General features: G+C 42.2%; 1 protein-coding gene across 4 annotated transcripts in view; it reads left to right on the top strand.

The window, feature by feature from the left end:
- The window catches only part of RASGRF2 (Ras protein specific guanine nucleotide releasing factor 2), a 275,484-nt gene extending 252,346 nt beyond the window's left edge, over positions 1-23,138 (top strand). For 3 of the 4 annotated variants that reach the window (XM_030926934.1, XM_030926935.1, XM_010386024.2), the window contains exons 22-27: positions 581-665; positions 4,881-5,078; positions 8,849-8,928; positions 10,347-10,464; positions 12,406-12,474; positions 18,675-23,138. In XM_030926934.1, the coding sequence (XP_030782794.1) occupies positions 581-665; positions 4,881-5,078; positions 8,849-8,928; positions 10,347-10,464; positions 12,406-12,474; positions 18,675-18,767 (643 nt within the window). In that variant the 3' untranslated portion in view covers positions 18,768-23,138. The remainder of the gene's footprint in view (positions 1-580; positions 666-4,880; positions 5,079-8,848; positions 8,929-10,346; positions 10,465-12,405; positions 12,475-18,674) is intronic. The other variant, XM_030926936.1, reaches the window with a different exon arrangement.
- Positions 23,139-23,295: the final 157 nt, after the last annotated feature.

The following is a 23,295-nucleotide window of genomic DNA, read 5'->3' as shown; positions in this document are numbered from 1 at the left end:
ACACGGTGAAACCCCGTCTCCACTAAAAAATACAAAAAACTAACCGGGCGAGGTGGCGGGTGCCTGTAGTCCCAGCTACTCGGGAGGCTGAGGCAGGAGAATGACGTAAACCCGGGAGGCGGAGCTTGCAGTGAGCTGAGATTCGGCCACTGCACTCCAGCCTGCGCGACAGAGCGAGACTCCGTCTCAAAAAAAAAAAAAAAAAAAAAAAAAAAAAAACAACAGCTAATCCTGGGAAAATAGTCTTGATTTCTAAGGTAGTATTTAACCTCTTTATTTCCCTTGTATTGGTTCTTGTTTTCTACCTTCAGAGAAGCCTTTATAGGATCCTAATAGGGACGCAGTTCCAAACATTTATAACAGAAAGCTGGAAACTGAAGAATCTTCCTTTTTGGCATTGAGAGGTAAACTGCTAGAGCCGAGGTAAAATCCACTTGTGAGGCTGGCAGCAGCAGGTGTCAGGAACCATTCTAGGCCGTGTTAAATGGAATGTTTCTCATATTCAGGACAATTATCCAGGATCATAGCCAGCACATTTTTAAAAACTTAATTGGTTTTGTGTTTTGTTTTTCACATTCAGGGAGTTTCTTGGGCAGGGGTGGATGAAGCTGGATAAAAACGAAAGAACTCCTTACATTATGAAAACTAGCCAACACTTCAATGATGTGAGTAACCGTAACAGGAAAACCTTGGGTGTGTTACAAGAAGATGGATATTGGGGTCTAAAGACTCCTCTAAAATAAAGCAACTCTGTCACCCAACTTTTTTTTTTTTTTTGAGACAGAGTCTCTATCTGTCGCCCAGGCTGGAGTGCAATGGCGTGATCTCGGCTCACTGCAAGCTCCGCCTCCCGGGTTCAAGCAATTCCCCTGCCTCAGCCTCCCGAGTAGCTGGGATTACAGGCACGTGCCATCATGCCAGTCTAATATTTTGGTATTTTTAGTAGAGACGGGGTTTCACCATGTCAGCCAGACTGGTCTTGAACTGCTGACCTCAGGCAATCTGCCCGCCTCAGCCTCCCAAAGTGCTGGGATTGCAGGTGTGAGCCACCGCACTCAGCCTGCCACCCACTTTTTAAATAGAATTGACGGGATATTGAAGACAAGCTTACCTCTCCTCTAAGAGCTCACAGTAATGTAATAATGTCCAATTAACTTCCTGACATAAGAGGTTCACCTTTAATGGTAGCCAAGTCTGGTAAGTGCTCAATAATGTACAGGTTGCTGTTCCTATTTTTATCATCATCACTACTTCCTGGTCATAAATTGACTAAGAGAATGCACAATACATGTGTCACTGGCCCCTGGTGGTGCTGGTGACGGTAAGGCTAGGTTGGTGCAAGTCCTCATCATTACTGAACGTTCAGCCTGAATTACATTCCAGGATTGGAAGGGGCCTCTTGGACCATAATCACATTGTTGCTGTAGTTCTGTGCAGCAGTGGCCAGCTATTGGTCCATCTTCCAGCTCTGCTTTTCCCCAGCAGTAAGATTGGGAGATGCTTTTATACCTCCCTGCTCTTAATTAGTGCTGTTCTCATAGTCTTAGTCCTGTGGTAGAACAAGTAACAGGTGTGGGAGTGTCTTCTGGCCTATCCAGGCAACGGGAAGCCTCCCTTTCCAGTTTCACTAAACTATAATAAAAGGAATAATGATTTTTAAAACAATAACAACAACAAACTACCAGGAACCCCATAGGTAAATTAATAAGTCATCTAGAATCAAAATGCAAAAGCGACAGTTTAGATTCCCAAGACAGTGTTTCATGCAGGCTTTCCCCAGAGTACGTGGATGCTGAGTGAATGCTACCACACAGTGAGCTTCAGTGCCGTGCTGCCTAAAGGACAAGGGGCATGGCCCATCTAGTCCCTGCCCTGAGAAACAGGTTCCGTGCTGTGGGAAACTAACCTCTGTTACCTGTGGTGAACTAACACATGGGATATAATGGACATTCAAAAGAGAGGTTTGATCCCAGGCTCCAGACCCACATATCTCCTCCGCTGGGACGGCCGCTGCATTGCACTCTTGACAATGACAGATGGAACCTTTCATCTGCACCCCAGAGCCACCAAGCCTGCTTCTTCATTGTCCTCTCTGTTCTCAGTCTCGGGTAGTGGCCTCACCATACATTCACTCACCCAAGCCCAGGATCTAGACATCATCTCCCTCACCACCTCACCCTCACCACTGCCCAGCGTATTTGCAAACCCTAAATCTACATGTATCTCAGGCCCTTCCCCACCCTGCCTTCCCCACTGCCACCACCTTGATAGGTGGCCTTTTATCCTTTCTCTCCAGGAGCTCCTAACTCATCTCTCCTCTGCAACCTCACTGCCCTCCAAACCATCTGTTAGGTTCAGGGTCAGGTTCCAGCCCATGCTGAGGTCCGAGGGGAGTGGGTGGATACCTGAAAGAACATGCAGGGGGCCATAAGTAGGTAAAAGATGATTTTGTTCAGCAGGAGTTCTCATCAGCAGCTCTTTCATCAGCAGCTCTTTCATCAGTAGCTCTCTTATGCTGTCCGCTCTGTCTCAGCTGCTTGAGCTGGTCACTCCCACGCATAGCTACGTGGCCAGCTCTCCCTTGCCTTCAGGGTCAGCAACTTAACTCTTTCTCTTTCTGGGCATGAGCTCCTGGACCATATCAATAGGGCAATTATACCTTTTACAGACAACAGTGACTTAGAGCCAAGTGATGGCCCTCCATGTTTGGCTACTTGGCTGTGATAACAAGTGGAGTTACACGCCAATGCTCTAAACTCACTGAGTCCCTCTGGCCCGGATGTCCGCCTTGGCCTATCCTTGACCAAAGCACATATACCTTAAACCATCCTTCATGCAGTGGCACAGAAATGATTTCTCTGAAAGGTCAATCTAATTATCTCCCTCCCTTTGACAAAAATCCGTCAGTGGCTTCCCCTTACCTTAGGGATATGGTCCCAACTGCTCAACCTGGCATACAAGAGCCCAGCCCATCTGTCACCCTTGGCTCTCCCAGTTCTTATGCCCCTCAGATGGCTGCCAGATCCTCCATTACACCGTCCCTCCCACCTCTGTTCCCTTGCTCTTATACTTGGATCCTTTAAGACTCAATGCAAGGCTGGATACTATAGCTCACACCTGTAATCCCAGCACTTGGGGAGGCTGAGGTGGGAGGATTGCTTTAGCCCAGGAGTTCAAGACCAGCCTGGGCAACATAGTGAGACCCTATCTCTACAAATACAAAAACTTAGCCAGGCATAGCAGTGCATACCTGTGGAGGCTGAGGTGAGAGGATCACTTGAGCCCTGGATGTTGAGGCTGCAATGAGCTGTGATCATGCCACTGTACTCCACCTGGGGAAACAGAGCAAGCTCCTGTCTCCAGAAAAACAAAAAACAAATCAATGCAGGCATGAGCTCTTCCTGGAAGCCTCCTCTGTACTAGACCAGATGCCCCATGCTGCCTGTTTATTCTCAAACACTGCCGTGAATAGACTTAACTTTGTGTTTCACCGCATGGCATTTACCTGTCTATGTATCTGCAACCCTCCCCTTCCTACCTACCTAGGCTCAGATTGCATTAAGGTCATGGATGGATTTATTTGTCTTTCTGTTCCCAGCACCTAAAAGAATCTGTTCTATTCCATTTCCTCAATAGTTATTGGCAAGAACTTCTTCATCAAAATTACTGATTAACAAAACCATTTATTCCCAGAACAAACTGGATTCCAAATAATTCCTCTCCTCACGCTAAGGATGCGCAGGCCCTCAATGAATAGCACTGCAGTAGGTGCTTTAGTGAATTTCCACAGTGGTGTTGAGGCACTATGAGGTCTTATGTATCTTCAGAATCATCAAAGAATGGGTGAATCCATCAGATTTAGTGTATGGATATAAGATTATCCGCCCTGGCCGGGCGCGGTGGCTCACGCCTGTAATCCCAGCACTTTGGGAGGCCGAGGTCGGTGGATCATGAGGTCAGGAGATCGAGACCATCCTTGCTAACATGGTGAAACCCCATCTCTACTAAAAACACAAAAAATTAGCTGGGCGTGGTGGCAGATGCCTGTAGTCCCAGCTACTTGGGAGGCTGAGGCAGGAGAATGGCGTGAACCCGGGAGGCGGAGCTTGTAGTGAGCCGAGATTGCGCCACTGCACTCCAGACTGGGCGACAGAGCGAGACTCTGTCTCAAAAAAAAAAAAAAAAAAAAAAGATTACATCCCTATATTACCTTTGTTAATATGGTAATCCTATTTCACTTTTTTCCTTTCCATATTGCAAGAGCTGAGCTTCTTAAACTGGTTTTAAGTAATAAAATTACAGTACTTAGCCTCAAAACTGTAGGTCCGTTTAACTGCTGGTGAAGAACAAGATAAGATGAAGAAAATGTTCTCCTTTTCACTGCAGCCAAGTGATTCTGGTTTGAGAGTTAATCAGTTCAGAATTTGATCTAACTGGGGGCAAGTGTTTTTTCTTTCTCTGTGGTAACTGTGGCTTCCCAGAGTGAGGAATCACACGCTGTTGGGGGCCAAGGAGTAAGGGGAAAGGCCCCAGGGAGTGATCCATGATCTGCAGACCTTGCCTTTCCGCAGGCGTTAGGTTATTCTGTCCCATTTCCTCAGTAATTATTAGAAATGACACCATCAAAATTGCTGATGAAAAAAATCACCTCTTCCCCCAACAAGCGGGAAGCCAGATAATCCCTCTCTTCACTCAAAGGACAAACAGATGCTCATTAGTTTATTCTTATAGACTTTAGTCTCTTTAGAAAGTGGGTAGCTAAATGTAGAATATGATCAACATCCTGCCTTCCTGACATGTCTGCAGATAAGTTACGTAATTTGCCTAAATGCATTGCTTTGGCTCTTAGACTGCCTTTCTGGGCTCTTTGATTGTCTCAGATGAGTAACCTGGTGGCCTCCCAGATAATGAATTATGCTGATGTCAGCTCCCGTGCCAACGCCATCGAGAAATGGGTGGCAGTGGCGGACATCTGCCGATGTCTGCACAATTACAACGGCGTGCTGGAAATCACCTCCGCCTTGAACAGAAGTGCCATCTACAGGCTGAAGAAAACCTGGGCCAAGGTCTCTAAGCAGGTGAGCCTCAGCATGTGACACAGCCTGCTGCTAAGAGGAGGAGAGGTTGGGAGATGGGAGCCAAGTTAAATATTACTAATTAGGAAATCATTAACCGAAATGAGCCGCTCAGTTGCCAAAGAAAGGTGCCAACATGGGTAATTACAGTGCTCTTACCACTTAATTGATTTCATTCATGTGTATTTCTAAACCATTCATTAAAGCATTTTGGGGGACAGCTACAAACAATGTGATTGTCAGTCAAGAGCTGTTTCCTGAATTATTTTGGAGGGCACATTGACTTTGAGTAAGCACAATTATGTCCAATGGGTCTATTCATTCTCTCCCAGAGTGAGGGTGCAAACTCTGTGGGGCCAAAAGCCAGGGACAAAAGGCCTCATTTTTCACCTTTTTCTTGCTCATTCATGTAGCAGATGTAAAGTTTTGGCATAATGACTTAGATGTGCAGAAATGTAATTTTCATTTTCTTTCATTAATCTCAACTTGCCCATGCCTGTCATTTTCACTCAGATAATTTCAAGATTCAAACTAAATCATGATTCTTCCCCTGCCCTTTCTGCTGGCCTTCTCCCTGGGTGTTGGGTGCCTGGGAGGGCATCTCTGGGCTTCTGGGCACCTGTCTGCTCCTCTGGCCTCCTGTGGTCATTCTTTGCTGATTATTCATTGGGTACAGGCTGCTGTGAACTGCCTGTACCTGGTGTCACCTGGCCTGCCTGTCTCGCCCAGGAGCAATGCATGGTGATTGCACCCAGGGAGTGTGGCTGACCTCGCTTCAGGGGTGAAGGGGATGTTTCCAGGCTCCCATGTCCCACTGGTGCCAGAGGGTTGGAGGGTCTACATCAGGCCCTGTCTGCCTAACCCTCCCTTGCCTTGCTGTGAACACCCAGAGTTGGTGAGGGGAATCTACAGAGTGCCACCTCCAGGGTCCCAGACCAGAAGATCTGGGTATAGTCTGCTGACATGGCCTAAAAACTGTCTTGTTTTATCACCCCACTCTGAGGATTTCAGCCCCTCTCAGAGACATTCATTATTCCTTTTCCGTCTTCATTTTGCCCTCCAAGCCTTTCCCTTTAGCATAGGAGAACAATTTAATTTCCCCATGTGGCAGGAAACCAAGCCTAAGTCATATCTTTTATCTTGCCTTCTCCCACTTATTTCTTAGTAAAAATGCAGTGCTCTGAGAATCCCAAATTCAGCCCCTTAGAATTCACAAGTCCTCTTTTCTATCAACAATGGACCTAGTAAATAACAGCCACAGTTTTTACACATACTGGTTAAAAAAAAAAAAAAAACAAATTTTTGTTTTGAGATGATTATAGCTTCACATGCAGTTGTAAGAAATAACGCGGAGGCGGCCGGGCGCGGTGGCTCAAGCCTGTAATCCCAGCACTTTGGGAGGCCGAGACGGGCGGATCACGAGGTCAGGAGATCGAGACCATCCTGGCTAACACGGTGAAACCCCGTCTCTACTAAAAAATACAAAAAAAAAAAAAAAAACTAGCCGGGCGAGGTGGCGGGTGCCTGTAGTCCCAGCTACTCGGGAGGCTGAGGCAGGAGAATGACGTAAACCCGGGAGGCGGAGCTTGCAGTGAGCTGAGAACCGGCCACTGCACTCCAGCCCGGGCGACAGAGCGAGACTCCATCTCAAAAAAAAAAAAAAAAAAAAAAAAAAAAAAAAAAAAAAGAAATAACGCGGAGATTCCCAGCACCTTACACCCAGTTTCCCCCAGCAGCAGCATCTTGCATTACTATAGACAGTATCACAACTAGGAAATGAACATTGGTGCAATCCACCAGTCTTATCCAGATTGTACCAGCTTTCTAGGGATCACCAGCTATCACCAAGGGATCCCTAAATCTTCCTTAAGAAAGTTTCCAGGTCCACTCTGTAGTTAAGTGATATTCTTGTCTTTTATAGGATGCGGGTTTAGGAATAACTGAACTGATCATGAAATAGAGATGGATGAGACTAATATTGAAATGATTGTTTCAAAATTTGAATATACCATCTGTAGAGGCTCTAAATAAAATGTTAGCATTTCAGTCACATTATAGGTCACTCACAGTGGCCTTAGCATGGGCTAGTGGACTGTCCTCCAGAGAGGCTGTCTCTAGAGCCAAGTGCCTTACTCCAGTCATGGTAGGTAGGGCCCGGTTGCAGATACGCCCTGCTTCAGACACATTTGATGACAACTTCTGCTGTGCAGCTGTCCCTTCCCTGCATCTGAGATCAGCTGGGGAGTTGTTCAGCAGGCCTGATAATCTGCACTCTGGAACCCACAGATTGGTCTGTGGCTGTAGGACAGGTTGTACTTTTGCAACTGTTTTCAGCAAGGTTAGACCTGGACCAAGCAGGAGGTCTCTAAGAGCCCTCAGACACCAGAATTGGGAAGACAGCCCTTTGCCTCTCAGGAAGCTGTGCAGCTCCTCTCCAGGTGAGACAAAGTAGTTTGAGGACCCTCAACCTGGGCATTCAAGTTCTTCTCCAGGTAGGACCTGGATCCTCCATGCCCAGCCAAGCTGCCTGGATGTGGGTATTCCCAGGAATGGGTTATCCTCTCCAAGGGCCACCCTACCACTCTCCTATGTTCATGGAAGAAACCCCAGACCAATGTCAACAACAATGTTATTTCTCAGTAATTATCAGTTATACTTCTCTAACAAATTGATGAAGAAGATCACAAAAGAAAGGATCTGTAGTAGAGGACATTGTTCAGTCAATACCAAGGCAACCAAATATGTGTTTTGGTCATTTGGAGATTAACACTCAAAAGGATTCATCGTAAAAGCTGTCTGACATGAGACCTCTCCTTTAAGATTCTACATTTGGCCTGCTGTGGTGGCTCATACCTGTAATCCCAACATTTTGGGAGGCCGAGGTGGGCGGATCACTCGAGGTCAGGAGTTTGAGACCAGCTTGGCCAACATGGTGAAACCCCGACTCTACTGAAAGTACAAAAATTAGCTGGGCATGGTGGCGTGTGCCTGTAATCCCAGCTACTTACTCAGAAGGGCGAGACAGGAGAATCGCTTGAACCCGGGAGGCGGAGGTTACAGTGAGCTGGGATCGTGCCACCATACTCCAGCCTGGGCGACAGAGCGAGACTCTGTCTCAGGAAAAAAAAAAAAAAAAAAAAGATTATTCAACATGTGCTTGTCAATTCTTGTTTTTTGGTTTTTTTTTTTTTTCTTTTTTTCCGTTTTTGAGACAGAGTCTCGCTCTGTCGCCCAGGCTGGAGTGCAGTGGCACGATCTCGGCTCAGGTTCAAGCAATTCTCCTGCCTCAGCCTCCCGAGTAGCTGGGATTACAGGCGCCCGCCACCATGCCCATCTAATTTGTGTACTTTCAGTAGAGACGGGGTTTCAGGATGTTGTCCAGGCTGGTCTCAAACTCCTGGGCTCAGGTGATCAACCTGCCTCAGTCTCTCAAAGTGCTAGGATTACAGGTGTAACCCACTGCACCTGGCCTACTTGTCAATTCTTTAAGTGCCTGTTTTCTATCCATTGCAATTTTTCTTTCCACACATTTTCCCTCTTTTTGGCTAAATGTGTAGATACAGGCACTTCCTCTTCTCCATATGTTGTTAACATTAAATGTAAACATAATGCCCTACCTCTACATCTTGAGAATCCTATCACACAAGGACCTTTATTCTGGCAAAGGTATCAGCACCTGCCACCAAAGAAAAGAACTGAACATCTTTTGGCAATTCGCTGTCTTTTTAAACCATAGTATTTTCATCACACTAAGTTTTTTCTTTTCTTTTTAGACAAAAGCTCTAATGGACAAACTTCAAAAGACTGTTTCCTCTGAAGGAAGATTTAAAAATCTTAGAGAAACCCTTAAAAAGTATGTCTATCTTAATTATTAAATTATTCATAATTCAGAAATATATTTACATAATGTATATAGTATACAAACAGTGACCTACCGCCTACTTTGCTTTGAAAAGAAAAATAAATGGGAAACAACTTATATAATCTAGGTATTTTTCTGATTTTCCTTACTATTTGGAATACTGTGCATACAGTAATTGTCTTATGGATATACTCATGGCATGCAGATTAAGAATTAAGAAGGTAATACCACCATAATAAATCAGACTATCTTTTACTGTAAAAATTTTATTGATTCAGTTATTTCCTAATCTAAGCACAATGATTTCCTGTGAGTTTTATTTAAATATTCCAGCACCTGTTGATTGTTATTTGTGGTCTTTGGTTTCTAGATCATTCCCTTTCTACACACACACACACACACACACACACACACACACACACACACAGAGAGAGAGAGAGAGAGAGAGAGAGAGAGATTGAGATTCTCTTGCAACTGGTATTCTCATAATCTACCACATGTACTTACTGTAGAAAAACATGAGTCCTGTGATGGTATGAGTGAAAGCAAGACTAAGACATAATAATAATAATAATAATAATAATAATAATAGCAACAACAGCAGTAATAGTATAAGAATGAATTACCGAAGTATTTACTAAATGACAGGTTTTATGCTAAGTGCTTGATGTGTGTAGGTAAGCCTCACAAGAAATTCAAGAGATAAGCTTTTCTATCTCCATTTTACAGAAGAGGAAACTGCAGTTTAGAGAGTGTTCCCAGTATCACTTAGTAACTGGTCAAGCTGGGATTCGAACCCAGCTCCTCCTGCATCAAAAGCCCATGTGCTTAGCTTCCGGCCTCTGAGAAGACCAAGTATACCCAGCTCTCTCTAAAAACTAAACAAAACAGTGTCTCACCTTAGTCTGAGTTGTGATGTTAAGTCTACACTTTCTAAAACATTTAAGAACCAACTAAAATAGAAAACAAGTTTTTACCAGTACAAAGCTCTAATTGCATGGATTTTTCCATCTAGTTCATCAAGGCTGAATGCTTGATTTAAAGAGGTAAGACCATAGAGGTTTTCCTCCAAGCTTCTACCCCTCAAAGAAGTGTGGGCAATTTATAAGTATTGCAAACAATTACTGCTAGCAAATGCTGTGTATTTGTCTCTAAGATATCCTGTTGTTTGAACATGCCATTTTTTTTTCAAACACGTAGTAAAGCATGGGCTGTCATTTTTGTATTTTATTCTATTGTGAAATGTGTTTAAAATTCTGCGTATCATGAATATGCTTCTGAAACTGAAATAAAAAGAGTTCATTCTTCAGGATCAAAGGAGGATCCTTTAATCCTCCTTTGTTTAATTTGGGGAGGGAAATAGATATTTATTCGAATGAGTCTCAGAACAGTGCCTCTTGGTCTTGCAGTTGTAACCCTCCTGCAGTTCCTTACCTTGGGATGTACTTGACAGACCTGGCATTTATTGAAGAAGGAACACCAAACTTCACTGAGGAAGGCCTTGTCAATTTCTCCAAAATGAGAATGGTAGGTATAATTTCATAATTAGCCTGTTTCAAAGTCAATGTCTGCTTTTTTTGTTGTCCTTTTTTTTTTTTTTTTTTTTTTTTGGAGAAACAGTCTTGCTCTATTGCCCAGGCTGGAGTGCAGTGGCACGATCTCTGCTCACTGCAACCTCTGCCTCCAGGTTCAATCAATTCTCTTGCCTCAGCCTCCTGAATAGCTGGGATTACAGTTTCGTGCCACCATGCCCAGCTAATTTTTATATCTTTAGTAGAGAAGGGTTTTCACCATGTTGGCCAGCCTAGTCTCAAACTCCTGACCTCAAGTGATCTGCCTGCCTCGGCCTCCCAAAGTGCTGGGATTACAGCCCCAGCCCGATGTTTGCTTTTTAATCTTGCGATGGAAGAGGAGGTGGATACTGGGACTAATACCCGATGTGGGCTGATTGAGGAGATTTTTGGTCATGAAATCCTTATTTAAACCAATGTCTAGAAGGGTTTTTCCAATGTTATCTTGTAGAATTTTTATAGTTTCAGGTCTTAATTTTAAGTCCTTAATCCATCCTAAGTTGATTTTTGTATAAGGTGAGAGATGAGGATCCAGTTTCACTTTCCTACATATGGCTTGCCAATTATCCCAGCACCATTTGTTGAAAAGGGTGTCCTTTCCCCACTTTATGTTTTTGTTTCCTTTGTTGAACATTAGTTGGCTGTATTTGGATTTATTTCTGGGGTCTCTATTCTGTTCCATTTGTCTACGTGCCTATTTTTGTACCAGTACCATGCTGTTTTGGTGACTCTGGCCTTATAGTATAGTTTGAAATCAGGTAGTGTGATGCCTCCAGATTTGTTCTTTTTGCTTAGTCTTGCTTTGGCTATGTGGGCTCTCTTTTGGTTCCATATGAATTTTAGAATTATTTTTTCTAATTCCGTGAAGAATGATAGTGGTATTTTGATGGGAATTGCATTGAATTTGTGGATTGCTTTTGGCAGTATGGTCATTTTCACAGTATTGATTCTACCCATCCATGAGCATGGGATGTGTTTCCATTTGTTTGTGTTATCTATGATTTCTTTCAGCAGTGTTTTGTAATTTTCCTTGTAGAGGTCTTTCGATTCCTTGGTTAGGTATATTTCTAAGTATTGATTGAGGAGATTTTTGGCAAAGCCATTTCAGCATCCCCGAGGAGATGAGGAATCCAAGGATGAGTTCCTAAGACTGACTAGTGATAGACACTTGCTGAAAGCTTCTTGCTGGACAGCCAGGTTCTTTTATTTATTTATTTATTTATTTATTTATTTATTTACTTACTTACTTACTTACTTACTTATTTATTTATTTATTTATTTATTTAAGACACTGTTCTGTTGCCCAGGCTGGAGTGCAGTGGCCAGTGGCATGATCTCGGCTCACTGCAACCTCCACTTCCTGGGTTCAAGCAATTCTCATGCCTCAGCCTCCCGAGTAGCTGGGATTACAAGCCCACGTCACCACGCCTGGCTAATTTTTGTATTATTAGTAGAGACAGGGTTTCACCATGTTGGGGCCAGGCTGGTCTCAAACTCCTGAACACAATTGATCCACCCACCTCGGCCTCCCTAAGTGCTAGGATTACAGGCGTGAGCCTCCGTGCCCAGCCTGGACAGCCAGGTTCTAAGCACTAAGCTAGAAGCAAGGAGCCCATGGATGACAGCACCCAGAGCTTGCCTCTCCCAAACATGAGGCCACATAGTGCCAGCTGTTCCCCAATTTTGAATTCAGTATCTTTTTGCTTTTGGCATTTCATGTACCTCCTTGAGAGTCAAGAAAGCACCAAGCATAGGGAATGGTCAGGCAGGCTCCACCTGCCTCACTGGAGGAAGGTACTGACCCTTCCGGGAAGAGGCCTCAGAAGAATGTGCTGCAATACAGGAAATACCTTTCTCTGCTTTTGTTGTCATTTTGTTTTGTTTTTTTCTCTGTTAGATATCACACATCATCAGAGAGATACGCCAGTTCCAGCAGACTTCCTACAGAATAGATCATCAGCCAAAGGTAATATTCTGTGGCTGTGAAGGAATTAATAAAGAACAAAGGGGAAATTACTGAATTAGAAAACAACAGTAAAAGTTGATCCAAAATACCAAAAGCTAGCTCATGGAAAAGACCAGTAAAATAGAAAATCTTTGGCTAGTCTGATTAAAAAAAAAAAAAGGAACATCAATTCATCATCAAGTTCTGTTGATTTTACTTCTTATATTTCTTGTGAATCTGTCCCTCTTCCATTTGTCTTCACTGCCATGACCCTTGGTCCAAGCTGCAATATCTGTTGCCTATCTACTTGCATTCACTCTAGGATGCAAAATTCATTCTGCAAATCACAGCTAGGTAGAGCTCTCTGAAATGCAAAGTGGATTATTTTCTCCCTTACATAAAACATTTTCCTGGCTTCCCATTGTTCTTAGGATAAAAAAAAATTAAGAATCTTGGACATGACCATGAAGTCTCGCATTATGTGCCCCCTACTTTTTTCTTAAGGTTCAGTTCACATCATATACCCCCTTACTGTCTCCATCCCAGTCACAAATGGCCTCTTACCCCCATTTTTTAGTAGACTTTACTTTTTTAGAATAGTTTTAGCTTTACAGAAAAATTGAGTAGGTAGTAGAGAAAATTCCCATATACCTCACAGCCAATGCCCTATTATTATCTTACATTAGTATGATGTGTTTGTTAGACTTAATGAGCCCATATTGATACATTATTATTATTATTATTATTATTATTATTATTATTATTATTTTGAAATGTAGTCTCACTCTGTCACCCAGGCTGGAGTGCAGTGGCACGATCTCAGCTCACTGTAAGCTCTGCCTCCTGGGTTCACGCCATTCTCCTGCCTCAGCCTCCCGAGTAGCTGGGGCTACAGGTGCCCGCCACCACACCTGGGTAATTTTTTGTATTTTTAGTAGAGACGGGGTTTCACCGTGTTAGCCAGGATGGTCTCGATCTCCTGACCTCATGATCCACCCGCCTCGGCCTCCCAAAGTCCTGGGATTACAGGCATGAGCCACTATGCCCGGCCGATACCTTATTATTAACTGAAGACCACCGTTTATTCGGATTTCCTTATTTTTTACATAATATCCTCTTTCTGCTCCAGGATCCCATCCAGGACACCACATGTCATTTAACTGTCAAGGTTCTTTAGGCTCCTCTTGGTTGTGTGGTTTCTTAGACTTTCCTTAATTTGGGTGGCCTTGACTGTTTTGAGGAGCCGGGGTCAGGTATTTTGCAGGATGGCCCACTGTTGAAATTTGTCGGATGTTTACTCAGGGTTAGCCTGGGGTTATGGGTTATTGGAAGGAAGACCCCAGAGGTGAAGTGCCATTTTCATCACATCATATCAGGAGTTATATTATCAACCTAATTTATGACTGTTGATGTTAGCTTGAATCGCCTGGCTAAGGCAGTGTTTGCTGGGTGTCTCCACTGTAAAGTTATTCTTTTTTCCTTCCTTCCTCATCCTGTATTCTTGGGAAGGAAGTCACTATGAACACCCCACACCTAAGGAGGGGAGAATTATGCCTGCCTCTCCTTGAGAACGAAATATCTACATAAATTACTTGGAATTCTTCTGCTCAAAAGATTTGTTTCTTCTCCATTTATTAATTTATTCAATCATGTACTTATATCAGTATGGACTAATGGATTTAATACTTAGGATTGTCATCCAATAATATTTTATTCTATTGTGGAAACTGTTCCAAGCTTGGCCATTGGGTGCTCTTTCAGTTGATTTCTTTGTCATACCCTGATCCATGTAGGGTTTTCTCTTTTTCTTTTTTGAGGACTTGCTTACTTTCTGATAGTATAAGATGCTCCAGGCCAGGTGCGGTGGCTTACACCTGTAATCTTAGCACCTGGGGAGGCCAAGGCAAGAGGATCGTTTGAGGCCAGCCAGCCAGATTACCTGAGGTCAGGAGTTCAAGACCAACCTGGCCAACATGGTAAAACGCTGTCTCTACTAAAACTACAAAAATTAGCCAGGCATGGTGGCGGGCAGCTGTAATCCCAGCTACTTGGGATGCTGAGGCAGGAGAATCCCTTGAAACCAGGAGGCAAAGTTTACAGTGAGCTGAGATTGCACCATTGAACTCCAGCCTGTGCACTCCAGCCTGGGCAACAGAGCCCCTGACTCGGGGGGGGGGGGTAGAAATAAAAAGATGCTCTAGACTCATCTTTTATAATTTGCCCCAGTCCTAGACTCGGCTATTTCTGCCAAAAGCTGTAGTTCCTTTTTTTGGAGAATGGTTTCAGCAACCAAGATATGGACTTTAGATATGCTTGTGTTATGCATGTATCAGCTGACAGAGCACAGGACTCTATGTGTGTATACTAAGTCATATATATATATATGTACACACACATATACACACACACACACACTTATACATATTTATAAGTATGTCTCTATGTAACCATCAGTATTTGTATTAAGCTAAATATACTGATGCCCCCAACTCTGTTCTACTACCATGTGAATCATTCCAGCCCTCTCCCCACATTTGCTTATCCGTAAATTCCTTCTCCAACAGTGAGAGACATACTTTCTTTTAATAGCCCCTAGGTTTGGCCCTATTTCTGTTTGCCACAAGGCCTTTACCTATGTTCTTCCTTCTGTCTGGAGTACCCTTTCTTCCTCATTGCACAGTTTACTTGTACACAGCTTAAGTATCACTTAGGAAGACTTCCCTAACTTTTCCAAACCCCACTCCACTCTTTTAAGGTTGTATTGCACCATCTAAGTCTCCCTTCTAGCACTTACTGCTGGAGTCACCATTTTACATTTATTTGTGTGATTATGTGCATATGCATGATATCCATGAAGGTCAGAGTCAGACTTACTGTGTTTATTATCATAGCCCCAGCATCTTGCACAGTGTCTGGACCGTAGCAGATAATAAATGTTTCTTGAATTAGTTAATTCAAGTCAGGAAAAAGACACGGTTGTGACCATCACTGCTACTATTCAGTTTTGAACAGGAAAAAATTCACCATGGCAATGAAGCAATAAAACGAAGCAAAAGGTATAAAAATTGGAAAGGTAAAGATTAAATACTATAATTCACAGATGATTTGATCTAGAAAATCCAAGAGAAAAACTGATGAATTATTAAGGGAGTATAGCAACTGGACATGAAAAAGCCAATAATTTTCAACACATTGGCAATAACCAATTCAAATGTAATATAAAAAATCTCAATCAAAATAGCAACAAAATCTGTAATGCCTAGGATTAAGTGGGACAGGAAATATGTAAGACCTTTATGTACTGAAGTACATAAGGAGAAAGTTGTATCATATTCATGGATCAAAACACTTACTATTGTAAAGAGGTCCATCGTCCTCAAATTAATCTATAAATTCAATGAAGTCCTAGTCAAAATCCCAACAGGGTTTTCATGGAACTTGACAAACTTATCCTGAAACTCTTATGGAGGCATGGATAGGCCAAAAACAGACAAGAACTTTTTGGTAAGTAAGAATAGTAAAGGAGAGTGTTCCCTACCAGTTATGGCCATATCCTAAAATGAGAGTAAATAAGGTAGGACTCTACTGGCCCGGCAGTGCAAATCCAGTGAGGCAGAAGAAAGTCCATGTGTGTGTTTAGTCTACCTGAAAATCTAATACGAGATAAAGAAGGCACTCAAAGAAAGTGCCAGAAAGAAACTGACCATTCAATAAACAGAACAGGAATTTTGGCTCTCCATCTTACCATTCACAAAAATAAATTCCAGATGAGTTCATTACCTAAGTTTAAAAAGAAGTATTTACATTATTTGAGTAAAACAAAGGATAAAATATTCATGACCTTTGGATTTGAAAGACCTTCTTTTTTTTTTTTTTTTTTTTTTTTGAGATGGAGTCTCACTCTGTCGCCCAGCCTGGAATGCAGTGGCCGGATCTCAGCTCACTGCAAGCTCCACCTCCCGGGTTTACGCCATTCTCCTGCCTCAGCCTCCGGAGTAGCTGGGACTACAGGCGCCCGCCACCTCGCCCAGCTAGTTTTTTGTATTTTTTAAGTGGAGACGGGGTTTCACCGTGTTAGCCAGGATGGTCTTGATCTCCTGACCTCGTGATCCACCCGCCTCGGCCTCCCAAAGTGCCGGGATTACAGGCTTGAGCCACCGCGCCCAGCCCTGAAAGACCTTCTTAAGCACAGAATGCAAAAGCTGTAAAAGCCAAGCTTGATAAAGTTAATGAAAATTAAGGATTTCTATATGACAGAGGATAATTATTTAAAAAGTCAACGTATAAGCAGTAGACAAGGAGACAACATTTGCAACATATAAAACAAAGAAACAGAATAAAAGCATTTCTATAGTCTATAAGAAAAGCATAAACAATTCAACTCGTAAACCTGTGAATAGTTAATTCACAGAAGAAACAAAATGGCCAATAAATATTTTTTAAATACTCCTCTAGTAAAGAGAGAAAATGTAAATTACAGTGGGACATCATTTTCACTTATCAGATTGACAAAAATTTAAAAGATTGGTAATATCAAACCTTGCTTAGGATATGGGAAAACAGGTACTGTCACATACTGTAGGTTTGGAAACTTTGCAGGTCAGTCATTTTCCATCATCAGTTAAAATTAAAAATTGGTATATTCAATTACTGGAACTCTTACCATTTTTGGTGAGAATAAAACTGAACAACCACTTTGCAAAACTGTGCCATTTGGAAGTTTCTTAAAATGTTAAATGAGCACCTGTCTTAGGACCTAGCAATTTCTCTCTTAGGTATTTATCCAAAGGGAAAATGAAAGCATCCTCCTTAAAAGCCTTGTATAGCTGGGTGTGGTGGCTCACACTTGTAATCCCAGCACTTTGGGAGGCCGAGGCGGGCGGATCACAAGGTCAGTAGATTGAGACCATTCTGGCCAACATGGTGAAACCCCATCTCTACTAATAAAAAAAAATCAGCCGGGTGTGGTGGCACACGCCTGTAGTCCCAGCTACTCAGGAGAGTGAGACAGGAGAATCGCTTTAACCCAGGAGGCGGAGGTTGCCGTGAGCTGAGATCGCGCCACTGCACTCCAGCTTGGGCGACAGAGCAAGACTGGTCTCAAAAAAAATAAAAAACCTTGTATAAAATGTTCATAACATTTCTAAATAATAGCCCCTATTTGAGAAGAGCTCAAGTGTCCATCAACAGATGAATGGATAAACAAGTTATGGTACATCTCTACAATGGAATAGTCAGCTATAAGAGGGAGCAGACTACTGGTACAGGCCACAGCAAGGCTGAATCTCAAAGCACTATGCTGAGTGAAAGAAGCCACACATGAAGGAGTACACACTGAATGATTCCATCAATATGAGGTTCCAAAGTAGACAGAACTCATATGTGGTGATAGAAACCAGGGCAGTGCTTGATTCCGAGAGCAGATTGAGTGGGTTGGTGCATAAGGGAACTTTTGGGGATGCTGAAATTGTTCTTTATCATGAAATGTATGTAAGTTACATGGTGTATACATCTGTCAAAATGGATCAAACTATCCATTTCACTTTTGTGTGTTATATTTCAATAAAACTAAAGAAATATTTTCATGGAAATCCCCCATGCCCCAACATTTTCATTTCTAGTGTCAATTCCTTTCCTTTCACTTCTGGTGTCTATCCTAGCCTAGCAGAGTATTCACGCATGCACACCAGGAAGCATGCTAACAAGGAATTCACTGAAACTTTGTGTAACAGTGAAGTATTGACAGCAACTCAACATCCATCAATATGAGATTATTAAATAAGCTCCAATATATTGCACTATTAGTACTGTATAGCAGTTAGAGCTCTATCTACTGTCATAGGGAGCTCTTTCCGACCTATCATTAAGAGATGAAAGCAGAATAAAATGTGCACCACGATGCCAATTTTAGGGGGGGAAATGATATCTGTAAGTACATGTAATCTCTATAAAGACATAGAAAAACAACTGCGAGAACACAAACCAATTAGTAGCAGTAGTTCCTATTGAGGGAGGTACCTGAGATTGGGGGTTGAGAGAGGACTAGAGATGTTTGCTTTTTTTTTTTTTTTTTAACAATGGAAACATATTTTTGATTTTTTTGGTCAAATAAGATTTTTAGGTGTTTAAGAGAAAATGTTGAATTGTGTTAGATTCCCTCAGAAAATGTATGCAGTGGTATCTGAAAGAGGTAAAAGCTGGGACTTCCCCTTTTTTTTCAGGTCACACAGTACTTGCTTGACAAAGACCTTATCATAGATGAAGATACGCTATATGAGCTGTCACTAAAAATTGAACCTCGACTCCCTGCTTGAAGATCTGGCCTTGCCCCTGAGTCCACGGGATGTTCATGGAAAGCAGGACAGACAGAATTGTGTATGCCTTGCCTCACATGGTACAGCACGAAGCCAGTCTCCTTTCTCCATCAAAGAAGATAGAACCAGACTGGAATTCTGTCTCTATTCAGAGAGAAACCCAGCTGTTTGGGTCAAAGACAGATGCTTCAAACTTGGGTGGGAAGGTGAAAGATGGCTATTTAGAAAGCTGGTGGCACGTTTTATGTAAGGGAATGTTAGATGGGAGATGGTAGTTGCCATTTTAACAAAGCAGGTAAATTGGTAAATTTTAAACTCTGTCCGTGTTCTGTTAGAACTCAGGGACAAGGATCCATGAAAAAGACCTGTGATGTTTCTCTGGCACTTTACTGGCCTGGGCACACCTACCAATCTTCTAGGATTTGACTGGTTCCATTACATTTCCTTTTGGTATAAGCTTCACAGAAAAGCTGACACTTCCTCTACAGAGATGGACCAACACATAAGCAATTTCAGTCTACAGCATGTGCATGGTTTTCAGTGCATTCTAAATATTTCTATGTGAGGAATGGTACCTTCTGAAACTGGCTTTCCAATCTTTAGGCAACAGGATAGGAAAGAAAGAATGAAACACAAATGGATTTGTATGTAACATTTCCTTGATTAAAGGCAGTAGGCTGTGCCCCAGAGGATTGCAGACAGTGGCTGGCTGAGGTGGGTGGGGAGCTTTTCCTTGAGACTGTTGGTCCTAAGCCGCCAACCCTCTTGGAGAGGCAGCTGCAGTTTGCAAGAAGGTGCACGTCCATCTCACCGACAAAACTGTGGAACAGACAGAAGGCCACCAAGTGCTGTGGGGAATCACGGGTTTCAGTGCTGAGTGAAAATCTATACCTAAAAATCATCTCTGCACCTTGCTTTGCTTGTTTTCTTTCCCCGCTCATAGTACTGCAGGAATCTATTCTCATTTACACAGACCTTTTTTAGGCTTACTATGAACATTGGCTGTATTTTTTTTAAAAGCAGTGAAATTTTCTTTTCAAATCCCACACTTCCATATGCTGTTCGTAGATCTCTTTCTTTACAAAATGATGTTGAGAGATCTCTGAGAGTATTATAAGTGCAAGGGAAATGGGCCCAACCACCGAACAGCTCTTATATTACAAAACCAAATGCAGGGGTTAGTCCTGCTACCCGAGGCTGGGGAAGTGACCTTACTTTTCCCAAGATTGTCAGTTGTTGAAGAAGTAGGGCTCTCTCATTGTTTACCTCCCTCTTCTCTTCTCAGGGAGACTGCTGCTTTAAAAGAAGGAAGAGAAAAAATATAGTTCTATTTCCCTGAACCTGTTGCACCTGACATTTTCTCTTAGCGGCATGAAACTTATTGATGCTGACAATGAAAAATTGATCTGTCTGGCTGTTTTCCCTCTTTCCTTGCACTTTAATTATGTTGTTAGAGCTAACAGCTGACTAATAAATTCCACCTGCTGGCTCTTAAGACCCAGTGGAAGAGCTAGCATTGGTAATGTACCATAGAGGTAGAGAACGTACTTTTTCTGCATGGTAAGCGCCATCTCTGTATGTAACTATATAGTGAAATATCAACTAAGTAAAAGAAAATACAATATTTGAAGACCATTCCAAAAATATTTTCAATAGTTCACATTAGCCAACAGTGTAGCACTCAACCCAAGGAGGGTTCCTTATGGATGCTTTCTTTTTCTTTTTTAAAGTTGCTTGTTCTCTTTAGTTTCAAATAAGAGGTTGACGCATCTTGATGCATGATGAGAAGCATGGGCTGTTGGATCCTAACAACACATAACTTGTGATTTATTTATCAGTGTTCAGAAGCTGAGGGTTTGAAATAATATGTATCAGTTGCACCAAACACCTCGAGGTCTTGCAGAAGAAAAGTAAAGGTTAGCTTTCTTGGCTCAAAAGCATAGTCCTGAAAGGTGAACTAAAACCGGGACAAATCTGTGAGAAGACCACACACAAACTAGTTTCAGGCCAAACAACATGTGGAAAAGGTGCATTCTATCTGCCATGGAGTTGCTAGAGTCCTTCAGAGGGAAAGGATGGCTCTGTGTGTGCTTTTTGTGGAAGTCTGGACTCATTTCTTTGACCCAAATGTTTCAGAGACGCTGCAGCCATTCTTATTAACGAAAAATAAGACAGGAGTTTCCAAATGCTCCTTCCTTTTTGGATCACAGCTTTTCAGTTAGTGACAAAGCTTTTGCACCTATTTCCTGCAAGATGTTGGAACTGCCCCACAGTGGTCATATTAGGCACCGCCGATTGCTATGCTGACTTTTAGGGGGTTTTATGTTTGTTTGAAAAACAGGGTCTCACTATGTTGCCCAGGCTGGCCTCAAACTCCTGGACGCAAGCAACCTTCCTGCCTCAGCCTCTCAAGCAGCTGGGACTGCAGGGGTGCACCACTCGCTAGCCCTTCACATTTTTGTTTGAGAATTACACCACTTTCTGGAGTCTGCAGCCTTCTTGGAGCTGCAAGAGAGCAAGAGAGAGAGAGCTCCACCTCTGAGGGAATGTCTGTTGATGACCTGCACTGTTCGTGTGCCAGCTGGGAGAGGAATGCACATTTAAAACACCTTTAATTTGGTCAAATTAAAAATCCCCAAGAGCAATTTGCAGTGCTGTTAAAGTGCCCGTTCTCTTCTGCCTACACAAAAAGCTGGCATTCCCAGCTGCATCTGCCTCTAGTCCATAAATAAGAGGAGATGGGAGGTCAACCTCTAACAGCCAAGTAGCGAACATGTATACTGTAAAATTAACCTAGAAAATCAGAAGTAAAATCCAGTTTCAGGCTTTCGAGTGAATGCCCACATTTTGTACTGTCAACGGAATTATCTTGGAGCTTTTAGGGGATGCCTCTGGTTATTAACTGAGACATCTAGTTTTGCTACAGGGACAAATCTCTTACCTAATCCAATATATTATTTGACAGATTCAGGCATGAAGTAAAACGTTGTCACTTTTCCTTAGTGTTTTTCTGAAGGAATTTAAAGAGGGAATTTTAAATGGCCGTTGCAATATTTTCAAGTGGCTCTCACACCAAGTCCTATTACTGTGTTAAATTGCAGTACGTCTTAAAGTACTACTTATAAACAAATGAAACTCAGAGAAACTGAATCACTTGGAAGAGAAACATCCATTATGGTCCCATGTGGAGTGAGTAATGATGGATCAGCACCCTTTCTCTCATGTTATTGTATACAACGAGGCTTTTGGGCCAGCAGTGATTGGGCAGCTTTAAAATTCTTAACTAAAAAGAGTAATGCAAGACAGGGGTTATTCCCAATAAAATTAACTTTTATTTAAAAGCAAGAGATTTTACTTAGCTTTTTTTTTTTTTTCAAAGTTTGATTTTATCCCCTTGAAAAAAAACTCCACTTGAAAGTATAAAGGTTTTTAAAAATACAATTGCAAAATGTATTCTTTTTACAACTACTGAAATGGCATAAAAGAGAACATCCTATTTATGGCTGAAGGGTAGAGCCAGGCTAATGTCCACAGCCAGAGGGAATCAATAAATAAGAATCATTTTCATTTCAGTAAGAAATCAGACTGTAAGTTTAAATAATGGCTCTATTATAGATACCACCATGTAATTCTGGTAAGAAGACTTAATGAAATCTAATCAGTGTGCCATTTCTCATCGGCCATTGGTGACTTAAAATTAAGACGAGGCAGAGCCAAAATGGAAAACAGTCATTTTGTTGTAGGAATAAACACATGAACGATTCAGAAAATTATTCATCATGCAGCATGACATTAACATTAGGATTGATTGTACTTGGTCTGATCTGCTCAAGGAACATAATAGTTCTATTATACTTAATGATGTTGGTTTTTACACAGCTCATTTCATTTTTCACTAGAAAACCAGTTATGAAAGAGAGCTGACCTAGGCATCCCAGCCCTGAGTCCTAGGCCCAGTCTCCAGCTGGAAAACCTTAGGCTGGTGTTTATACATCCCTGAGCCTCAGTTTCCTCATCTGCAAACTGGTGTGAATAGTAATCCCTGTGCTGCTTACCTCACAGGGCTATTGTGAGGACCAAATGGATTAGACTGGAAAGTGCAAAATGCTGTCCGCATGTGAGGTAATCTGATTACTATGCTCAGCTCTCTTTTGTAGAGGATTTCAATGTATTTCTTTATCATTTGAGTGTGTGTGCGATGGACGAATATGTGTGTGAGTTTGAGAAGCATATCGTTCGTGTCCAGTTACTTTGCAAATTTGTGGACATTTGTGATTGGACAGAGGGGTTTGTGCTGTGGCCTAACACTTGCCAGGTGAGGTGTAGGTTATGCCTATATGCAAATTAAACTTCACCTTTCTTGAATATTCAGAAATCTCATTGGTTTCTTCATTTAACTCTTTTCCCCATTTTTCTACATTGTCAAAACCATGAAATGTATACATTTAGAAAACAATAGAACTTTATTTCTTATAAAGGGTTACAGTCTGCAGGCTGGAGCCTCTGGCCAAAGCCAAAAGCAAGCACT

This window comes from Rhinopithecus roxellana, chromosome 3 (genome assembly GCF_007565055.1).
Source record: "Rhinopithecus roxellana isolate Shanxi Qingling chromosome 3, ASM756505v1, whole genome shotgun sequence".
In the NCBI taxonomy this organism is placed as follows: domain Eukaryota; kingdom Metazoa; phylum Chordata; class Mammalia; order Primates; family Cercopithecidae; genus Rhinopithecus; species Rhinopithecus roxellana.
This window is presented reverse-complemented; position numbering and strand designations above follow the sequence as displayed.